This window comes from Mytilus galloprovincialis, chromosome 2, assembly GCF_965363235.1.
Source record: "Mytilus galloprovincialis chromosome 2, xbMytGall1.hap1.1, whole genome shotgun sequence".
NCBI classification, from domain to species: Eukaryota; Metazoa; Mollusca; class Bivalvia; order Mytilida; family Mytilidae; genus Mytilus; species Mytilus galloprovincialis.
The window spans coordinates 69,975,167-69,993,830 of record NC_134839.1 but is presented as its reverse complement, the minus strand read 5'-3'; the positions used below and the strand labels follow the sequence as shown (position 1 = coordinate 69,993,830).

The 18,664-nt window shown below is 33.7% G+C and overlaps 1 protein-coding gene across 5 annotated transcripts in view; it reads right to left on the bottom strand.

Annotated features, from left to right (window-relative positions):
* The window catches only part of LOC143064263 (ras GTPase-activating protein nGAP-like), a 111,862-nt gene extending 99,604 nt beyond the window's left edge, over window positions 1–12,258 (bottom strand). For 4 of the 5 annotated variants that reach the window (XM_076236965.1, XM_076236960.1, XM_076236962.1 and 1 more), the window contains exons 1-3: window positions 12,120–12,257; window positions 921–1,045; window positions 185–335 (exon numbers count right to left, since the gene is read on the bottom strand). In XM_076236965.1, coding sequence (XP_076093080.1) covers window positions 185–335; window positions 921–1,045; window positions 12,120–12,168 — 325 coding nt within the window. In that variant the 5' untranslated portion in view covers window positions 12,169–12,257. Of the gene's footprint in view, window positions 1–184; window positions 336–920; window positions 1,046–12,119 lie in introns of all 5 variants that reach the window. The other variant, XM_076236964.1, reaches the window with a different exon arrangement.
* Between the last annotated feature and the right edge of the window lie 6,406 nt (window positions 12,259–18,664).

Here is an 18,664-nt window from a genome sequence, read left to right as displayed (position 1 = left end):
AACAGTATTGTTTATTATAGTAGATAAGCTTCTGATGGAGTTTCTTTTAGTATATGTTTTTACTACGGTATGATGGTATTAAACCCAAATTCTTTGTTTATCTAAGCAATAACGGTAGTTTTCACATCATCATACGATTTGATCCCTTAACAGACCAAAGAGCATAAATATACAGTTTACATACATGTAACTCGTGGGCGATCATGGTCACGATTCTCTGCATGTTCTTGTATACTGGATAGCTTATCATATCCATATCTTCTATCAAATTCTGATTTCCCATGATCCATTCTAACCACCATTAAATCTTGTAGTCCAGGCACATCAGAAGCATTCTGCAATCATATAAATGTTAATCATTTGTGTTTTGAAGTTGTAATTCAAATTTGCTTTGTAAATTTAGGTTCATGTATAACTAATAACCTCTTTATGAATATTTTATCTATTTTATTCATAAATACAAGCAAAATGCTACTTATGATTATTTTCTTTTTTTGTGTCTCCTTGGTGATTACTTCAATGCCTTTTCATATTCAGATCAGAAACATGGAAGAGGCTTGAAACTTAAAAATACAATTGAAGACATACATGAATGTCAACAAGCTTTTTTTTTTTAATGTTTAATTGCGAACTATATTTAAGTTATCTTTGTAATGTTAACTTCAAGTAAAGGTTTTTGTTCATTGTAGAAAGCTTTATGGTCCCCTCTAGTTGTTTAATTGCATGCATGACAATTAAAGTTTGGGACTCTGGTGGACAGTTGTCTCATTGGCAATCATACCACACCTCCATATCTTCACAATGTGTAACATTTTTTTTCAAAATTGCACAAAAACTAACGAACAACACCTCTATGTATTGGAGAGCTCATAGATATTTTACAGACAGTTTATCTTTCAAATACTACAAAAATATTACACCTTCTCTTCCTTATGACAGGTCAAAGTTTTTAAATCCTGACGCAGAACAACAAAAAATGGTTGCCATGGTATCACTGGCTGATTCCCATCTTCTAGCACCTTGGAAAGCAATCCTGTCTCAGCATCTAAAATTAAAAAGAAGCATCAACATATTAAAACATCAATTTAAAAGAGGTCAAATAGCTTAGACTTGAGAAACCAACCAATGGTTAACATTCAATGCTGTTTTGTAAAATGTGCAAATTAAAAAGGTAAAGTACAATTTTTGTTCCAAAAAACTTCAAACTGTTTGTTGTTGTTCTGCGGTTTGTTGTTATCCATCCATTTGATGTGTTTGAGCTTTTGATTTTGCCATTTGATTAGGGATTTTCAGTTGGAGTTCAGTATTTTTGTGATTTTACTTTTTGCATATTGTGTCGACTATTATATTATTTGGTTAAACGTTTCTCTGTGATAAATGTTCTTGCGTGTGTTTGTGTTGTATTTCTGTCACATAGGGTTGTTATTTTTATCTAGCCATGTTTTTTAACATGGTCATATAGGAGAGGTTTAGCTAGCCATAACCAGATGCTCCCAGGGCGCAGCTTTATACGACCGCAGAGTTTGAACCCTGAATATTGGGGCAAGTATGGACACAACATTCAAGCTTGATACAGCTCTGAATTTGGATTGTGATTAAATAGTTGACACAACACAGGTTTCTGACACATAATGAATGTGGTCTAAGAACTTAATTAAACTTAAAAACTTTAAATTTTGAATTGGACATTACCTATTATGGTCCAATATCCAAAATCAAAATACATGGTTAGATTCAGCATATCAAAGAACTCTAAGAATTCAATTTTTGATGAAATCAAATAAAGTTCGATTTTAAACCCTTAAGACCTCAATGTGGACCAATTTGATAACCGGGCCCAAACATCAACCAGATGCTCTGCAGGGCACAGCTTTATACGATCGCAGAGGTTGAACCCTGAACGGTTGGGGCAAGTATGGACACAACATTCAAGCTGGATACAGCTCTAAATTTAGATTGTGATTAAATAGTTGACACGTACAGCTTAGGTTTCTGACACAGAATGAATGTGGTCTAATGAACTTAAATTTTTTTTTTTTTTGCCTTTGAGCAATTCACTATGCTGTTGAATATTAATCCTCTCAAAAAAATGTTTGAAGAAATTTTCTTTTTATTTATGAAATCTGAAATGAGAAAAATTTAACCCCCCCCCCCCCCCCCCCCCATTTTTTTTTCACATCCCCCTTTCCCTTTTTCCAAAACTGATCTCAATTCAAATTTCTAATGGAGTTTGCAACAATAACTACTCATTTAAATACATCATAAAATATTAAAATGTAACAAAAGGTGCTTGTTATCACTGAATGGTAAAGATTGTTTTAATTTATCAGTTGGTAGTAAAAGTGAATATACATTGTATATTGTATAAAACAATGATTTAAGTTGACTCAACTACTATTCTGGACAAAGAAAGATAACTCCAATCAATTGAAAATTTCTTGCTATTGTACAATATTGTGCAATTAGATATTTCTGGCTATTGCGCAATACTGTGCAATTGAAAATATTTGCTATTGCACAATACTGTGCAATTGAAGATTTCTTGCTATTGCGCAATACTGAGCAATTGAAAATTTCTTGCTATTGCATAATACTGTGCAATTGAAGATTTCTTGCTATTGCTGAATACTGTGCAATTGAAAATTTCTTGCTATTGCACAATACTTAATATAAAAATTTTGGATCCTGATTTGAACCAACTTGAAAACAGGGCCCATAAACAAAAGTCTAAGTACATGTTTAGATTCAGCATATCAAAAAAGCCCAAGAATTCAATTTTTGTTAAAATCAAATTTAGTTTAATTTTGGACCCTTTGGACTTTAATGTAGACCAATTTGAAAACGGGACCAAAAATTAAGAATCTACATACACAGTTAGATTTGGCATATCAAAGAACCCCAATTATTCAATTTTTGATGAAATCAAACAAAGTTTAATTTTGGACCCCGATTTGGACCAACTTGAAAACTGGGCCAATAATCAAAAATCTAAGTACATTTTTAGATTCAACATATTAAAGAACCCCAAGGATTCAATTTTTGTTAAAATCAAAATAAGTTTAATTTTGGACCCTATGGACCTTAATGTAGACCAATTTGAAAACGGGACCAAAAATTAACAATCTACATACACAGTTAGATTTAGCATTATCAAAGAACCCCAATTATTCAATTTTTGATGAAATCAAACAAAGTTCAATTTTGGACCCTTTGGGCCCCTTATTCCTAAACTGTTCGGACCAAAACTCCCAAAATCAAACCCAACCTTCCTTTTATGGTCATAAACCTTGTGTTTAAATTTCATAGATTTCGATTTACTTATACTTAAGTTATGGTGCGAAAACCAAGAATAATGCTTATTTGGGCCCCTTTTTGGCCCCTAATTCCTAAACTGTTGGGACCTCAACTCCCTAAATCAATCCCAACCTTCCTTTTGTGGTCATAAACCTTGTGTTTAAATTTCACTGATTTCTATTTACTTATACTAAAGTTATTGTGCGAAAACCAAGAATAATGCTTATTTGGGCCCTTTTTTGGCCCCTAATTCCTAAACTGTTGGAACCAAAACTCCCAAAATCAATCCCAACCTTCCTTTTGCGGTCATAAACCTTGTGTCAAAATTTCATAGATTTCTATTCACTTAAACTAAAGTTATAGTGCGAAAACCAAGAAAATGCTTATTTGGGCCCTTTTTGGCCCCTAATTCCTAAAATCTTGGAACCAAAACTCCCAAAATCAATCCCAACCTTCCTTTTGTGGTCATAAACCTTGTGTCAAAATTTCATCGATTTCTATTCACTTTTACTGAAGTTAGAGTGCGAAAACTAAAAGTATTCGGACGACGTTGACGACGCCGCAAGACGACGACACAAGACGACGACGATGACGACACAAGAAGATGACGACCACGACAACGACCACGACGACGATGTCAACGTGATAGCAATATACGACGAAAAATTAAAATTTTTGCGGTCATATAAAAACCAGGTTCAACCAACCATTTTTTCTCAACACTCCTGTACCAAGTCAGGAATATGGTATTTGTTATCAAATAGTTCATTTCTATGTACATGTATGTCGGCGAATGTTTTTGTTACACTTTAGTGTTCCTGTTGGTCCTTTGTTTTCCTCTTGTTGTTGATGTGTTTTTCTCAGTTTTAGTTTGCAACCCAGATTTTTTTATCTTGATCTATTTATAACTCTTCCATAGCTGCATACTCCTGTTGCCATTCTTTATAAATAAATTACAAAATTACAAAACTTGTTGTTTTATTTTATTATAAAACTTGAAAAGATTAAATTGATATGGGAAAGCCGAAAAATCATGACAAGCTTGTACAACTGTTTGTATATGTACCTACCATTTATCTGATTTGTGTCTATGTTAGGGGACTGTTCATGGCAAAGAATCATTAATAAAAAGAGATAGATGTTGATATAGAATTTATATGCAGTGTTGATACAGTTAGAATTCCAAACAACCAGATAATTTTATAAACATATGAAAACATCACACTTGCATCACACTTGCATCATATATATTATGTTAACTTTTATAAAACAGACAAGTCTGAGATAAATGTATTTTAATGAAGGTGCTGCAAAAAATATTTTTTCTCTTAGATGACAGTGAAATAGAACTTTATAAACATGAGTAAGCGTAAATTCAACTGTAATATATGATTTATCTAATAGAAAAGACAGGACATGGAGTAGAAAGTTCCTCTGTAAATAAGCATAGATAGTAATAGAGCTTTTATTGCTGTTCTTCAACTTGATGTAACATGGAAGGTCCTCTATGATCCTCTATGACGAGCTATAGAACTCACATTACTGTAGCAATGTCAGGGAAAACAACTTGATGTAACATGGAAGGTCCTCTATGATCCTCTATGACGACCTATAGAACTCACATTACTGTAGCAATGTCAGGGAAAACAACTTTATGTAACGTGGAAGGTCCTCTATGATCCTCTATGACGAGCTATAGAACTCACATTACTGTAGCAATGTCAGGGAAAACAACTTGATGTAACATGGAAGGTCCTCTATGATCCTCTATGATCCTCTATGACGAGCTATAGAACTCACATTACTGTAGCAATGTCAGGGAAAACAACTTGATGTAACGTGGAAGGTCCTCTATGATCCTCTATGACGAGCTATAGAACTCACATTACTGTAGCAATGTCAGGGAAAACAACTTGATGTAACGTGGAAGGTCCTCTATGATCCTCTATGACGAGCTATAGAACTCACATTACTGTAGCAATGTCAGGGAAAACAACTTGATGTAACGTGGAAGGTCCTCTATGATCCTCTATGACGAGCTATAGAACTCACATTACTGTAGCAATGTCAGGGAAAACAACTTGATGTAACGTGGAAGGTCCTCTATGATCCTCTATGACGAGCTATAGAACTCACATTACTGTAGCAATGTCAGGGAAAACAACTTGATGTAACGTGGAAGGTCCTCTATGATCCTCTATGACGAGCTATAGAACTCAAATTACTGTAGCAATGTCAGGGAAAACAACTTGATGTAACATGGAAGGTCCTCTATGATCCTCTATGACGAGCTATAGAACTCATATTACTGTAGCAATGTCAGGGAAAACAACTTGATGTAACATGGAAGGTCCTCTATGATCCTCTATGACGACCTATAGAACTCACATTACTGTAGCAATGTCAGGGAAAACAACTTGATGTAACATGGAAGGTCCTCTATGATCCTCTATGACAACCTATAGAACTCACATTACTGTAGCAATGTCAGGGAAAACAACTTGATGTAACATGGAAGGTCCTCTATGATCCTCTATGACGACCTATAGAACTCACATTACTGTAGCAATGTCAGGGAAAACAACTTGATGTAACATGGAAGGTCCTCTATGATCCTCTATGACGACCTATAGAACTCACATTACTGTAGCAATGTCAGGGAAAACAACTTGATGTAACATGGAAGGTCCTCTATGATCCTCTATGATGACCTATAGAACTCACATTACTGTAGCAATGTCAGGGAAAACAACTTGATGTAACATGGAAGGTCCTCTATGATCCTCTATGACGACCTATAGAACTCACATTACTGTAGCAATGTCAGGGAAAACAACTTGATGTAACATGGAAGGTCCTCTATGATCCTCTATGACGACCTATAGAACTCACATTACTGTAGCAATGTCAGGGAAAACAACTTGATGTAACATGGAAGGTCCTCTATGATCCTCTATGACGAGCTATAGAACTCACATTACTGTAGCAATGTCAGGGAAAACAACTTGATGTAACATGGAAGGTCCTCTATGATCCTCTATGACGACCTATAGAACTCACATTACTGTAGCAATGTCAGGGAAAACAACTTGATGTAACATGGAAGGTCTTCTATGATCCTCTATGACGAGCTATAGAACTCACATTACTGTAGCAATGTCAGGGAAAACAACTTGATGTAACATGGAAGGTCCTCTATGATCCTCTATGACGACCTATAGAACTCACATTACTGTAGCAATGTCAGGGAAAACAACTTGATGTAACATGGAAGGTCCTCTATGATCCTCTATGACGACCTATAGAACTCACATTACTGTAGCAATGTCAGGGAAAACAAAGTCAAATGTATTATAATTTTGGAAAAATATTATTGTCAAAACAAAAACTGTTTTCTGAATCAAATAATTTCTGTTTTTAATATTAATCTTCTTAATATAAAGCAATGACAATGATTTTAAACTACAACTTTTTCACTTGAGAAAGGAATTTATTGAACATTTATAAACACAATGCTATAAACTTTAAATTAAACAGTAAGCAAATCTATTTAAACATGGAAATATTATATTGTCACAATTATTTTAACAAATATTTACCAAGATTCATTACATATCATGCCCACTGAAGAGAAAAAGTAGTTCCATTATACTAGGCATTGTTTGTCATACTTAAACAGATAAGTAATGTCAACTACACCTGTGACAACACATGAAACAATAATCAAAAGGATCTAACACATATATCTTCACTTTTACTATCTACATAATGCTTCCTCAGAAAATGGAAATGTTTGTATATCCTTCAGATTGTATATCAAAGTGTAGGAACAAAAAAAATTATATAAGATAAATCTTTTAGAGAATAGCTAGCTTTTCACAGCATTCTGTGTGTAAAGTGCCTGTCCCAAGTTAGGAGCCTGTAATTTATTGGTTGTCGATTGTTTATGGGTTACATATTTGTTTTAAATTTCGTTCGTTTTTTTTTTACATGAATTAGGCATTTGTTTTTCTTGTTTGAAATGTGTAACATTGACATATTGGGACCTTTTATAGCTGACTATGCGGTATGGGCTTTGCTAATTGTTGAAGGCTGTACTGTGTCCTATAGATGTTAATTTCTGTGACATTTGTCTATTGTGGAGATTTGTCTCATTGACAATCATAAATTAGTATGCAACAAAACCTCTGACACAGATATTTAAAAAATAAAAATCCAGCACAGGTGCGGATCCAGAGCGGGGGGGGGGTTGAAACCCCCTCTTTTTTTTGAACGATCAATGCATTTGAAGGGGACATGTAGTTGGAACACCCCCCCTTTTTTGTCCTGGGTTAGGAAACCGCTCCCCCTTTTTTAAATGGCTGGATCTGCCCCTGCAGCAGTATGCAAGCCTGTTTCAGAAACTCATGTCCAAAATCCCTCATTTTACGCCTAAATAATAATTTGAAGCAGGTTATTTCCCTTATCAGGAAGTAGAACTGCTTTGCAGCAATGAAGCTCAATGAAGAGTTAAAGATTAGCGGTTTTTAATCCCTGTTGATTTAAAGATCATATTTGCTTTAAAAGAAGAACATTCTATTCCAAATAAGGGCCAAAGAAGGACATAAACATTTGACAAGGCAATTAAATCTATAATTCGATGATAAAAACATCAAATAAAATTCAATAAAATAAACTGACATAGAGCTTTCTTAGTAAATATTTAAGCAACTCAAACTTTTATTACAGACATTTATATTCAACTAGTTTCTTTTTCTATCAGTTTTAGTCATTAAGTAAAATCCCCCAAACATTAATGAATGACTGGGATGAAAGGTGGAAAATTTGACCGCACTTGAAAATGGGTCAATTGGATTGGGACAGAAATTTTTAATTTCAACAGGTCTACTAAAGAACCCTCAGAGATCTTTTAAAGTGCTGAGAATGCGGCACTATCTATAAAAGAGGCATCTCAATTTTGACCTGATGTGGCTGTGAATTTATACATCCTGCACTAAATAGACACCGAACTTTGTCAAGGATTTTACTGCCAGTTGGAAGATAACCAAGAGTGACCATACATGTATGTCTATTTCCAAGTCACTCTTTGGGTGCTTTAACTATAGAAGGGAACTATCTGATCTTAATACTTTTCCCCTCATAAAAGGTTATATTAGGCGAGATGGATCAATTTGATATTCCATATAACTCTTTATTAGCCCCCATCTGTCAGAATTCATAACAGTCTAAATTTCTAAAAATGTTTAGGGAAAACACTGCATGCCATATGTTTGAGTGTCAGAGGTCAAAAATATAAACTGAATTATGTAATGCATTATATTTGTCATGAAATTGATGAAGTAACTACTGAACTTATGAACTAATTTCAAGTATATAATATTCATTATATTTCATATGGAATAGGTGCATTAAATTTCATTTATTTCTGAAAAGTACTTTGTAAATTAGCATTTATTCATATTGCTACTTCTGGGAAAGATCCTGTACGTATATGTATTGACTTGATACTATACATTGTAGATGAAAAAACCCTTTTATAATTATTGGTGGGGGCCAAAGTCATCAAAAATAACATTGGCATTCATACAATAAGAGCTTTTTTTTACTGTTATAATTGACAATAAGACCCCTTTTCTCAAACCCTGGATCAGACCTACCTACAGAAATATTATAAAGCACTATGTGTTCAATTTGAAAATATATTTTTCATTTTATTCATTTTTATGATCTATATATTTTACTTTTTTCTTACAATTCAAAATTAGAATCATTTTTACATGTAATAACATACAATCAATTGCTGCTCCAATTCATTAGAAGATCAAATCTATTTTCTAATCAGATGAAATATTGATCATTCGCACAATTCAAACACATTTTGTTGATTTTAAAGCATATCATATGATTTAATAAAAATAAAACTTCAGCAACCTTCTACAACTGTGCGTTACAATAAATTCTATCCAATTAAAGGGATTCATTTTCATTTTTACAAAAAAAAAAACTTCCCTATTATTGATAAAATGAGTGAATTTGACATTTTGCAATCTTAAATTAATTGCCTTAAGAATGACATCATCACTAACTAACATGCATGCATGTGCATGAGTCAGAAATTGATCTCTCTGTCTATTAGGGATAATTATTTTCCTGGACTTGTTGTTATCTCTCTATCTATTAGGGATAATTATTTTCCTGGACTTGTTGTTAAGGAATTTTATACAGCTATAAAGGTTATAAATATAGTCTGGATGGTAAAGAATAAATAAGGTTGATGTTTATAACATGGCGGGTTATAAAACCTTCTCTTACCATCATTTTATTGCAGATGGAGAAAGACTTATGATTGAAAATACATACTTACATTGTTTTATGAGCAACAGCCAGTACAATAATTTTTACATGTACAAGACATTTATTACACATCTTATAACACTCAGGTGTTACCAAAAAACAATTGTACAGTGTCACCAGATAAGTGGCAGAAAACTTCATAACTCTATTACATATTTAAATAGATCAGTAAACTTTTGAAGCCATTTGACATTATTTGATCCCATTCAAACTTAAGTGAATAAAACAATCAAAACTTGTAAAGTTCATTCGTAGTCATAAAAAAGTCTCCACTTTCCCTCCCACACTGTCTGTTAAATATTGACTAAACCTTGACACTTTGTGAGCCTGTAGCAGGAGAGCCCTTTTGTATATATATCAGGGGCAGATCCAACCATTTTCAAAAGGGGGGTTCCCAACCCAGAATAAAGGGGGGTTCCAATCATATTTCCCTATTCAAATGCATTGATCGTCAAAAAAACAGGGGGTTCCAACCCCCGAGAACCCTCGCCCTGGATCCACCACTGTATATATATATATATCTGAAACTTTAAGACCACTAAAAGTATATAAGCTACCTTTCTGTATGAGACAGCCTACATAATAAGGAACAATGCAGTAAAATCCTAATTCATCTCTATCTCTGCCAAAAACTATTCTTTTTTCTAGTCCTATGACCAATATTTACATATATATTTTTATTTTATGGGTATTTTATTTTATGTGTATTTACAGACAGTTTTTATTAAACGTATTTTAAGCACTTTTTTCTGTGTTCAAGTCCAATTTTTTACTTTAAAACTAGTCACTTTTCTAACTTCTAAATTAATCAATAACCCTAAAAGGCCTAATATTCCATTTCTTAATATGGACAATTACTTTGGGTGTTCACAAACAAGGGTACAAGTAAACAAGTATAAATTGTTAATGTTAAATAAACTATAGACCAAGATAAAAGACAATTAAAATGCCATTTACCTTATCCCATCACTTTTACAAAAGTTTCTTCAATTGATTTAAAATGTCTTAGCCATCTTCTAATTGAGATTTAATAGTCCATGTGATTATGATCTATGGGGGATTATAATTAAAGGTTACAAATGACATGGACAATAACACAGCCTACTACATACAAAACTATTTTCCCACAACTTGTGACAAGGTAGAACAGATACATATATTTTCTTTAAATCTGTAAGGCCTAATGAACATAAAGGGAGGATACATCATTCAATCAAAAAGGGGAGTGATAGTGGAAAATGGTTCCAAAATTTATCTCCAAACATACCAAGGCAATCTTTTAGAATGATTTTTTTTGTAAAACAAGGTATTTTTAAATAATCCAGAGTAAAGGGAGGACCCATGTGCCCTGTATCCCCCCTTTTTTTCCCTGAATCCCTACTCCTGCATTGGAATGTTTTTTTTTTCCTACAAATATTAATCAAGTTAATGTATGTAAATTGTAAGTGACTTAAGTTTTTGTTATAATGTAAAAATAATTGCAGAAAAGCCTCATTAGTATACATCAAAGTGAATTTGAACTGCTTCCAAAAATAAAATTATCCTAAGTTCTTATCACCATGTGTATCCACCCTACCAGACTGTGCATTGAAACTAACTGTTGATGACCTCACAAACATGTTTAACCCCGCCGCATTTTTGCGCCTGTCCCAAGTCAGGAGCCTCTGGCCTTTGTTAGTCTTGTATTATTTTAATTTTAGTTTCTTGTGTACAATTTGGAAATTAGTATGGCGTTCATTATCACTGGACTAGTATATATATTTGTTCAGGGGCCAGCTGAAGGACGTCTCCGGGTGCGGGAATTTCTCGCTACATTGAAGACCTGTTGGTGACCCTCTGCTGTTGTTTTTTATTTGGTCGGGTTGTTGTCTCTTTGACACATTCCCCATTTCCATTCTCAATTTTATTCCAGTGACAGGGAGAACAGCAATACGACTTTTTCTTTAAAATAATGTGTTATTTTATTTAAATCTTTGGAGACCTCTCATCTGGGACTAATTTTAAAAACACCAACCCAAGATTTTCGGTCCCCAACGTTCACTGATGTTTTCACGGTTTCAAACTTAAAATCTGTAAGAAAAGATGCCAAGCTCTAGAATTGCTTCATCATCATTTGACAAAACCACTGGATACTGTTTCAAGTGAGGTTTTGGGATACTTCCACTACTCTACTTTAGTAGGGTTTAGTCCAACAATACATTAATGAGCTAATCTGGTCAAGAAGTTGAACATGTCAATGATATCTTAGCAATAGAGATGACCATAGCTGCTACTGGGCCAAAACTCATATTATAGTATAACAACTTAAAATGCTAAAAGGTCACATCCATTATCCCCTATTTTCACAATAAAAAAAAGTTTATATAGTGCAGAGTTGTTAAAATTTAACTGACCCTTCAAGCTAGATTAAAATATAATTTACGCGTGTGTGCGTGGTTATTAAAAACATTGAATGTGCAGACGAAACTCACCCCAAACTTGAAGCCAGCCTTCATATCGACAAAACACTTTATCGTTCATATCTCTCAGTGCATATTGTAAAATGTCAAACTCTATATGAACTTTGTATATTTACACTTTTTTTAAAACTACGCGAGAATCATACTGAATCAATAAATCATGACTCTCTCCCTGTACGTAGATGGTGCAGAATTCCGTCAATCATGCGTAGGGATACACGATGATAATAGTTTTAAATACATTTCTGAAAAGGTTATGATATTATTGTAACATTCTATAGACTATTATGTTTTTCACATTTTAATTTCTTATCATATCAGTCAATTGAAGTGCACGGGATCTGATGAAATATCAATGCGAGGGATCTATTTTGAATGTTGTAAACAGGAACCACGTGGAAGTCGGTAATGTAAACACAGGAGTCAACGTCATTTGCAAAATTTCTCAAAAGAAAAGGCATTTGTCTTTCTAAAGGGGAGAGATTTAACAATAAAGATCAAAACTTGTGAATTAAGATAGAGATTTACATTTCAAACCTTTCAGTGACTGGCAAAAATCGAATAAATCAGTATATGTGACATACAGTGTACTAAATAAAATTCTAAATGTTTATGCTGTGGTGACATATTTCAGAGACATATTTATCTATATCAAGGATTTGAATAGTAAGTATCTTACTATACAAGTCCTTGTCTATATTTTATAATTTTGTAAACCACTTCGCAACCTCAAAACCTAGAAGTATATATATATATATGATCAAGAATATCTTATTTATAGAATATTTGTCAAAACCAAACCGAAGACCTAAAATAGCGGTCTTGAATGCCTCTACAGAATCTGCATGCACAAAAAGTTTATCTGCGTATGGTGGCAGTTGGCTCCAGTATATGATAATTTTCTATAGCCTGGCATCCTGACCCAATCTAATACTTCGTCGATAAAATGTAAGCGTTAGCAATCAGTGAGCCAGGACCTCAGTCTAACTTTTCTATATTTGTCACGTTATCGATGAAGGTAAATCCAGAATAACACTCGGCACAGTTTTTTTACAACGCTGCATGCTGGTGGGTTATCAATACTCGAGGAACCACCTGCTAAACAATCAGAACTTCGGAGCGCATATACGTTTATAAAACATTCATTTAAAAAAATCAGCACTTAGGATATAATGCTGTATGCTGGTGGGCTATCAATAATCGAGGGTACCATCAGCTCAATAGTCAGTACTTAGATACTGATACCATTTCATGATAAAAAAAAACTTTCTCAAATTGACCGTTTGTTAATCTTTAAATTATCAAGAAACTCAGTAATGTTTGAACTCCCTCAGTGGTTGTCGTTTGTTGATGTGGTTCATAAATGTTTCTCGTTTCTCGTTTTTTTATATAGATTAGACCGTTGGTTTTCCCGTTTAATGATGGATTTACACTAGTATTTTAGGGGCCTTTTATAGCTTACTGTTCGGTGTGAGCCAAAGCCGGCTCCATGTTGAAGACTGTACAGTACTTTGACCTATAATAATTTACTTTAACAAATTGTGACTTGGATAGAGAGTTGTCTCATTTGCACTCATACAAACTTGACTTCTTATATCTACGTGCTATTAAGTTTATGTCCTTTTTGGTCATAAAGCTCTTCAACTGTTTTTGGATCTCATACATTTCTGGCATTCAAATATTCACCTTGAGTCGGTTCCCGGTAGTAATTTAAGTCAATCCAGAAAAGATTAGAGGACACACATACCGTTTATGAAGTGTTGTTTTCAATTCTTACAAGCACTGGGTCGATACCGATACTGATAGAATATCAGTCCCCGAGGGCTATCATCATATCAGTAGTCAGTCGGTTCCGACATGAATTATAACAAACTTTTCTTAAATTTTTCGTTTATAAATAAATTATAAAAAAAATTAAGGCCTCAACTCTCAAGCAAAAAGTAAGATAACAATTAAACTGAACTCCGAAGAAAATTTCAAAGCGGAAAGTCCCTAATCAAATGACAAAATCAACAGCTCAAAAACATCAAACGGACACTACTGTCATATTCTTCGACTTGGTACAGGCATTTTCATATGTAGAAAATGGTTGATAAAACCTGGTTTTATAGCTAACCAAACCTCTTACTTATATGACAGTAGCATACAATTCCATTATGATCCATTATATTGAATAAGATGAATGAACAAAACAATAAGACATAATAGGTAAAAATGTCAAAAATGAAGGTACAGTAGTCAAGTTGAACTGAAATGGATTTGGCTATCATTTTTGGGGGTTCTATTTGGTTATATAGCTCTTCAACTGTCTTGGATCTTATACATCCTTGACTTCCATATGTTTGGCTTTAAACGTAATTACTGATGGTAAATTCGAACGCACATCATGACATTTATAAAGTATTGTTTAAACTTTTTCTCGCACTGGGTCGATAACGCTGCATGCTAGTGGGCTATTTATAGTCGAGGGTGTCACTAGCTCAATAGTCAGTACTTGGGTACCGACACCACATATAACAAACCTTTCATAAATCGGCCGTTTATAAATCTAATGATTATTTAGAAACTAATAATTTAACTTCCTCAGTCAAAGTCTCTTAGGGAGAGTTGTCTCATTGGCAATCGTACTACATCTTCTTTTTTATATTCAAGCCAACTAGAACACACCCGCGAAATCGCGGGCATATACAGCTTGTGAACTGTTGTAGGATGTTTTTTTGTAAAAGATATTATGTATGGAGAATTTCATAAAAGGTATCAAAAGCCCTCCCCCTTTTCCCAAGTCCGATATTTGTTTCCTTTCTGTTAAATTCAATTATTTTCGTGTTTCTGGCCTCAGACCACAATTATTCTTCTCCTTTGCTACATTGCTTCTTTTGGTAAAAGTCAAATCAAATTAAAATTTGCACCGTTTCAGACATGAAATAAATGTAACTGCTTATATATAGACCATTTTAGTCTAATAAAATATGCTTCTAGGACAATCCATCAGTGCCTTTTCTTTTGAGAGCCTTATTAACATACCAATGGTAGGATATGAATCATGTATAAATGACTAAGACCGACTTAGGATAGTTTGAGGGTTGTCCTGATCCCGAAATCCCGGGCTTAAAATCATGAAATCCCGAGATGCAGAATTTAAAGAAATTCATATCCCGAAATCCCGAAATCGAAAAATATATTCCCGGATTCTGTAAAGATCAATCCACAAATCCCGAGCTTAAAAACACCCGATTCCGACTCCCCGAAAAAGCTCCTGCCTCCATCTTATCTCTACCTTACTTTCATTTTTGCCAAATCACTATTTTCCCTTTCAACCGTAATTTTTTATCCCCCATTTATAGACATTATGTTTTCTAGTCTGTGCATTCGTGCGTTCGTTCGTTCGGTCGTCCGTCCATCCGTCCGTCCGTCTGTCCCGCTTCAGGTTAAAGTTTTTGGTCGAGGTAGTTTTAGATGAAGTTGAGCATGTTTTACTTATTAATATATATGCAAGTTGTATGACCCCTTAAATAGTAAACATTTCAAAGAAAACAGTAGACAGAATCAGGGACTTTCTATACTAACATGGAAAGTCCCTGAGAGAATACAGAGAGTCTCTAAATATTAAAGTAGTATAATCTTAGTTAACATGAAGATAAACGCCGAAAATAATTCTCCTCTCTAAGGAGATATAATAATTGTGGTTCTTAAGATCTAAACACCATGATATGAAACGCGAAAGATAATTATCCTCTCTAAGGAGGTATAATAGTTGAGATTCTTGCGATCTAAACACCTTGATACGGAGAACGCTCTGAATGGCTTATTTATTTTTCATTTTTGTTATCTATCATACTATTGGTTGTACTTGTGTCACATGTTTTACTTATTTTAATATATATGCAACTGGTATGACCCCTTAGATAGTAAACGTTAGCATTTCAAAGAAAACAGTAAACAGAATACAGAGAGTCTCTATATATTGAAGTAGTATATTGAAGTAGTATAATCGTAGTTTACATGTAGATAAACGCGAAAAATAATTGTCCTCTATAAGGATTAGTATAATAGTTGTGGTTCTTGCGATCTAAACACCATGATATTGAGAACGCTCTGATTGGATTATTTATTTTTCATTTTTTTTATCTATCATACGATTGGTTGTATTTGTGCATGTTTCAAACCGGAAGTCTTATCTATGACTAAAATTCAGTCTGATGACGGAATCATATCCGGACTCCTTTTTTGTCGTTTTTGTCCCAAAATAACTCAATCTGAATAATCATAAGAATGGATGACAAATGCGACTATGCATGTTACCTATAGGACACAGAGGCATGATGATTGGTTTACTGTGGAAGGAAGAGAAGCGACACACAAAATGAGGTCTTCTCGTTTAATAGTATAGATTTAGGACCTTTTTGGTCATATTTAGCTCTTAAACTGTTGTTGGATCTTATACATCCTTTGCATTCAAATATTCGACTTGAGCGTCCTTTGTGAAGTCAATCCAGAAAAGAAAATAAGACGCATAAAATGTATGAAGTGTTGTTTTCCTTTCTTACAAGCACTAGGTCGATATCATTATATATGAACTATTAGTCCCAGATGGTATCATCTCACGGATCAGTAGTTAGTAATTCGGTATACTGACATGATTTATAACACACCTTTCTCAAATTTTCCGTTTATAAATAAATCATTAAAAAAACCTAAGGCTTCAAATCTCTCTAGCAAAGTTAACTTTAGACTGGCTATCATTTCTGGGGTTCTATTTGGTCATATAGCTCTTGAACTGTTTTGGATCTTATAAATTATTCATATTTGACTCTCATATAATTGGCCCTGAGTGTTACTGGTGGAGGTAGTTTTATAAAAGCACTTCGGCACTTTCATGTAGTAGGCTTTGAATGTTATTGCTGAAGGTAAATTCAGAATAGCATTTTAGGCACTTTTGACTCGAACGCTAAATACGTTTTTAAAGTATTCTTTTAAGATTTTTTTCAGCACTGGGGCTATAACGGCTACGATGCATGCTAGTGGGCTATAAATGATCGAGGGTATCACCAGCTAAATAATCAGAAATTCGGAACCACTACCATTTATAACAAATCTTTCTTAAATCATAAATATAATAGCCATATCTATGCTTAAATCGACCGTTTATAAATTGATAGATTATTAAGAAACTAATGTATCAACTCCATCAAGGAAAGTTTACCTTAAATATATACCTGTCTATTAATATTGTTAGGTCGTGTTCGGTCACAAATCTCTTTAACAGTTTTTGGATTTTATACTGAACTCTGGCATTGAAATATTCGCCTTGAACGTTATTGTTGAAGTCAATCTAGAAAAGATCGTTTCTTACAAGCTCTGAGTCGATACCGCTACTTACGGACTATCATTCACCAGGGTATCATTTGCTCAGTTGTCAGTACTTCGGTACTGACACGATTTATAACAAACCTTACGTTAATTGTTCGTTTTTAAATGAATTATAAAAAAACTTAAAGGTAATCTTTCTCGAGCACAGTGGATTTGGCTATACTTGTTTTCGTTGGTTCTTTTTGGTCACTTAGTTCATTAACTGTTTTGGATCATCTTATACATCATTGACTTTCATATATTTCGTTTCTTGTGTTATTGATAAAGGTAAATTTAGAAAAGCCCTTCGGCACGTTGGATTTGGACGCATATTATTTGTTACAAATTGTTTTGATTTTTTACACCACTGGCTCTATAACGCTGGTTGCCAACTTGGCTATCAATACTTGAGGGTATTATCGACTCAGTAGTCAGTGACTTTGGTACCGACACGATTTATAACAAATCTTTCTTAAATCGACCGTTTATAAATCTATAAATTATACAGAAACTAATGTTTCCAAACCCTCAGCTAAAGTTGACCTAAGATGAATTTGGTTATTTTTTTTTTTTTTTTGACTTGGATGAACCAATGTTTTAGGTCCTTTTTGGTTATATAGCTCTTTAACTGTTTTTCATCTTATACATCATTGGGTTTCAAATAAACGATTTTGATTGTTCATGATGAAGGTAAATACAGAAAATACTTCGGAAGCATAAAATTTATTAAGCATTGTTTTCAGTTTTTCAAAGCACAGTCACTGGTTTGAAACTGCTGCATGCTAATTGACTAAAAGTCTTTAGTTGCCGCATTTATCAACAGCTAATGCTAGTAGTCAGTACTTCAGTACAAACAAACCGTTCTTAAATTTTCATTTTATGAATTTATAAAGTATTAAGAAACTAGGGTTTCAATTCTCTAAAGCAAAGTCGCCTTAAATGGCTGATTTTGGCTATTATTTTTAGATTCTTTTTCATCCGATACAGCTCTTCGACTGTTTTTCTTATTTGTTTCAAATTGGGTTATCTCCCGTTTCCCAGAAAAAAAGATCTAAAAAAAACTATTATGTTATACAGTTGAGTGCTTAAAAAATTTAAAGTAAAACTTTACCATTAACCCTAAGATAAAAGTAGCATGAACAATATTTCATTGTTTGATATGCTAACATATTTTTTTTTAAACTTCACGCTCGAGATCAGTTCTCGGA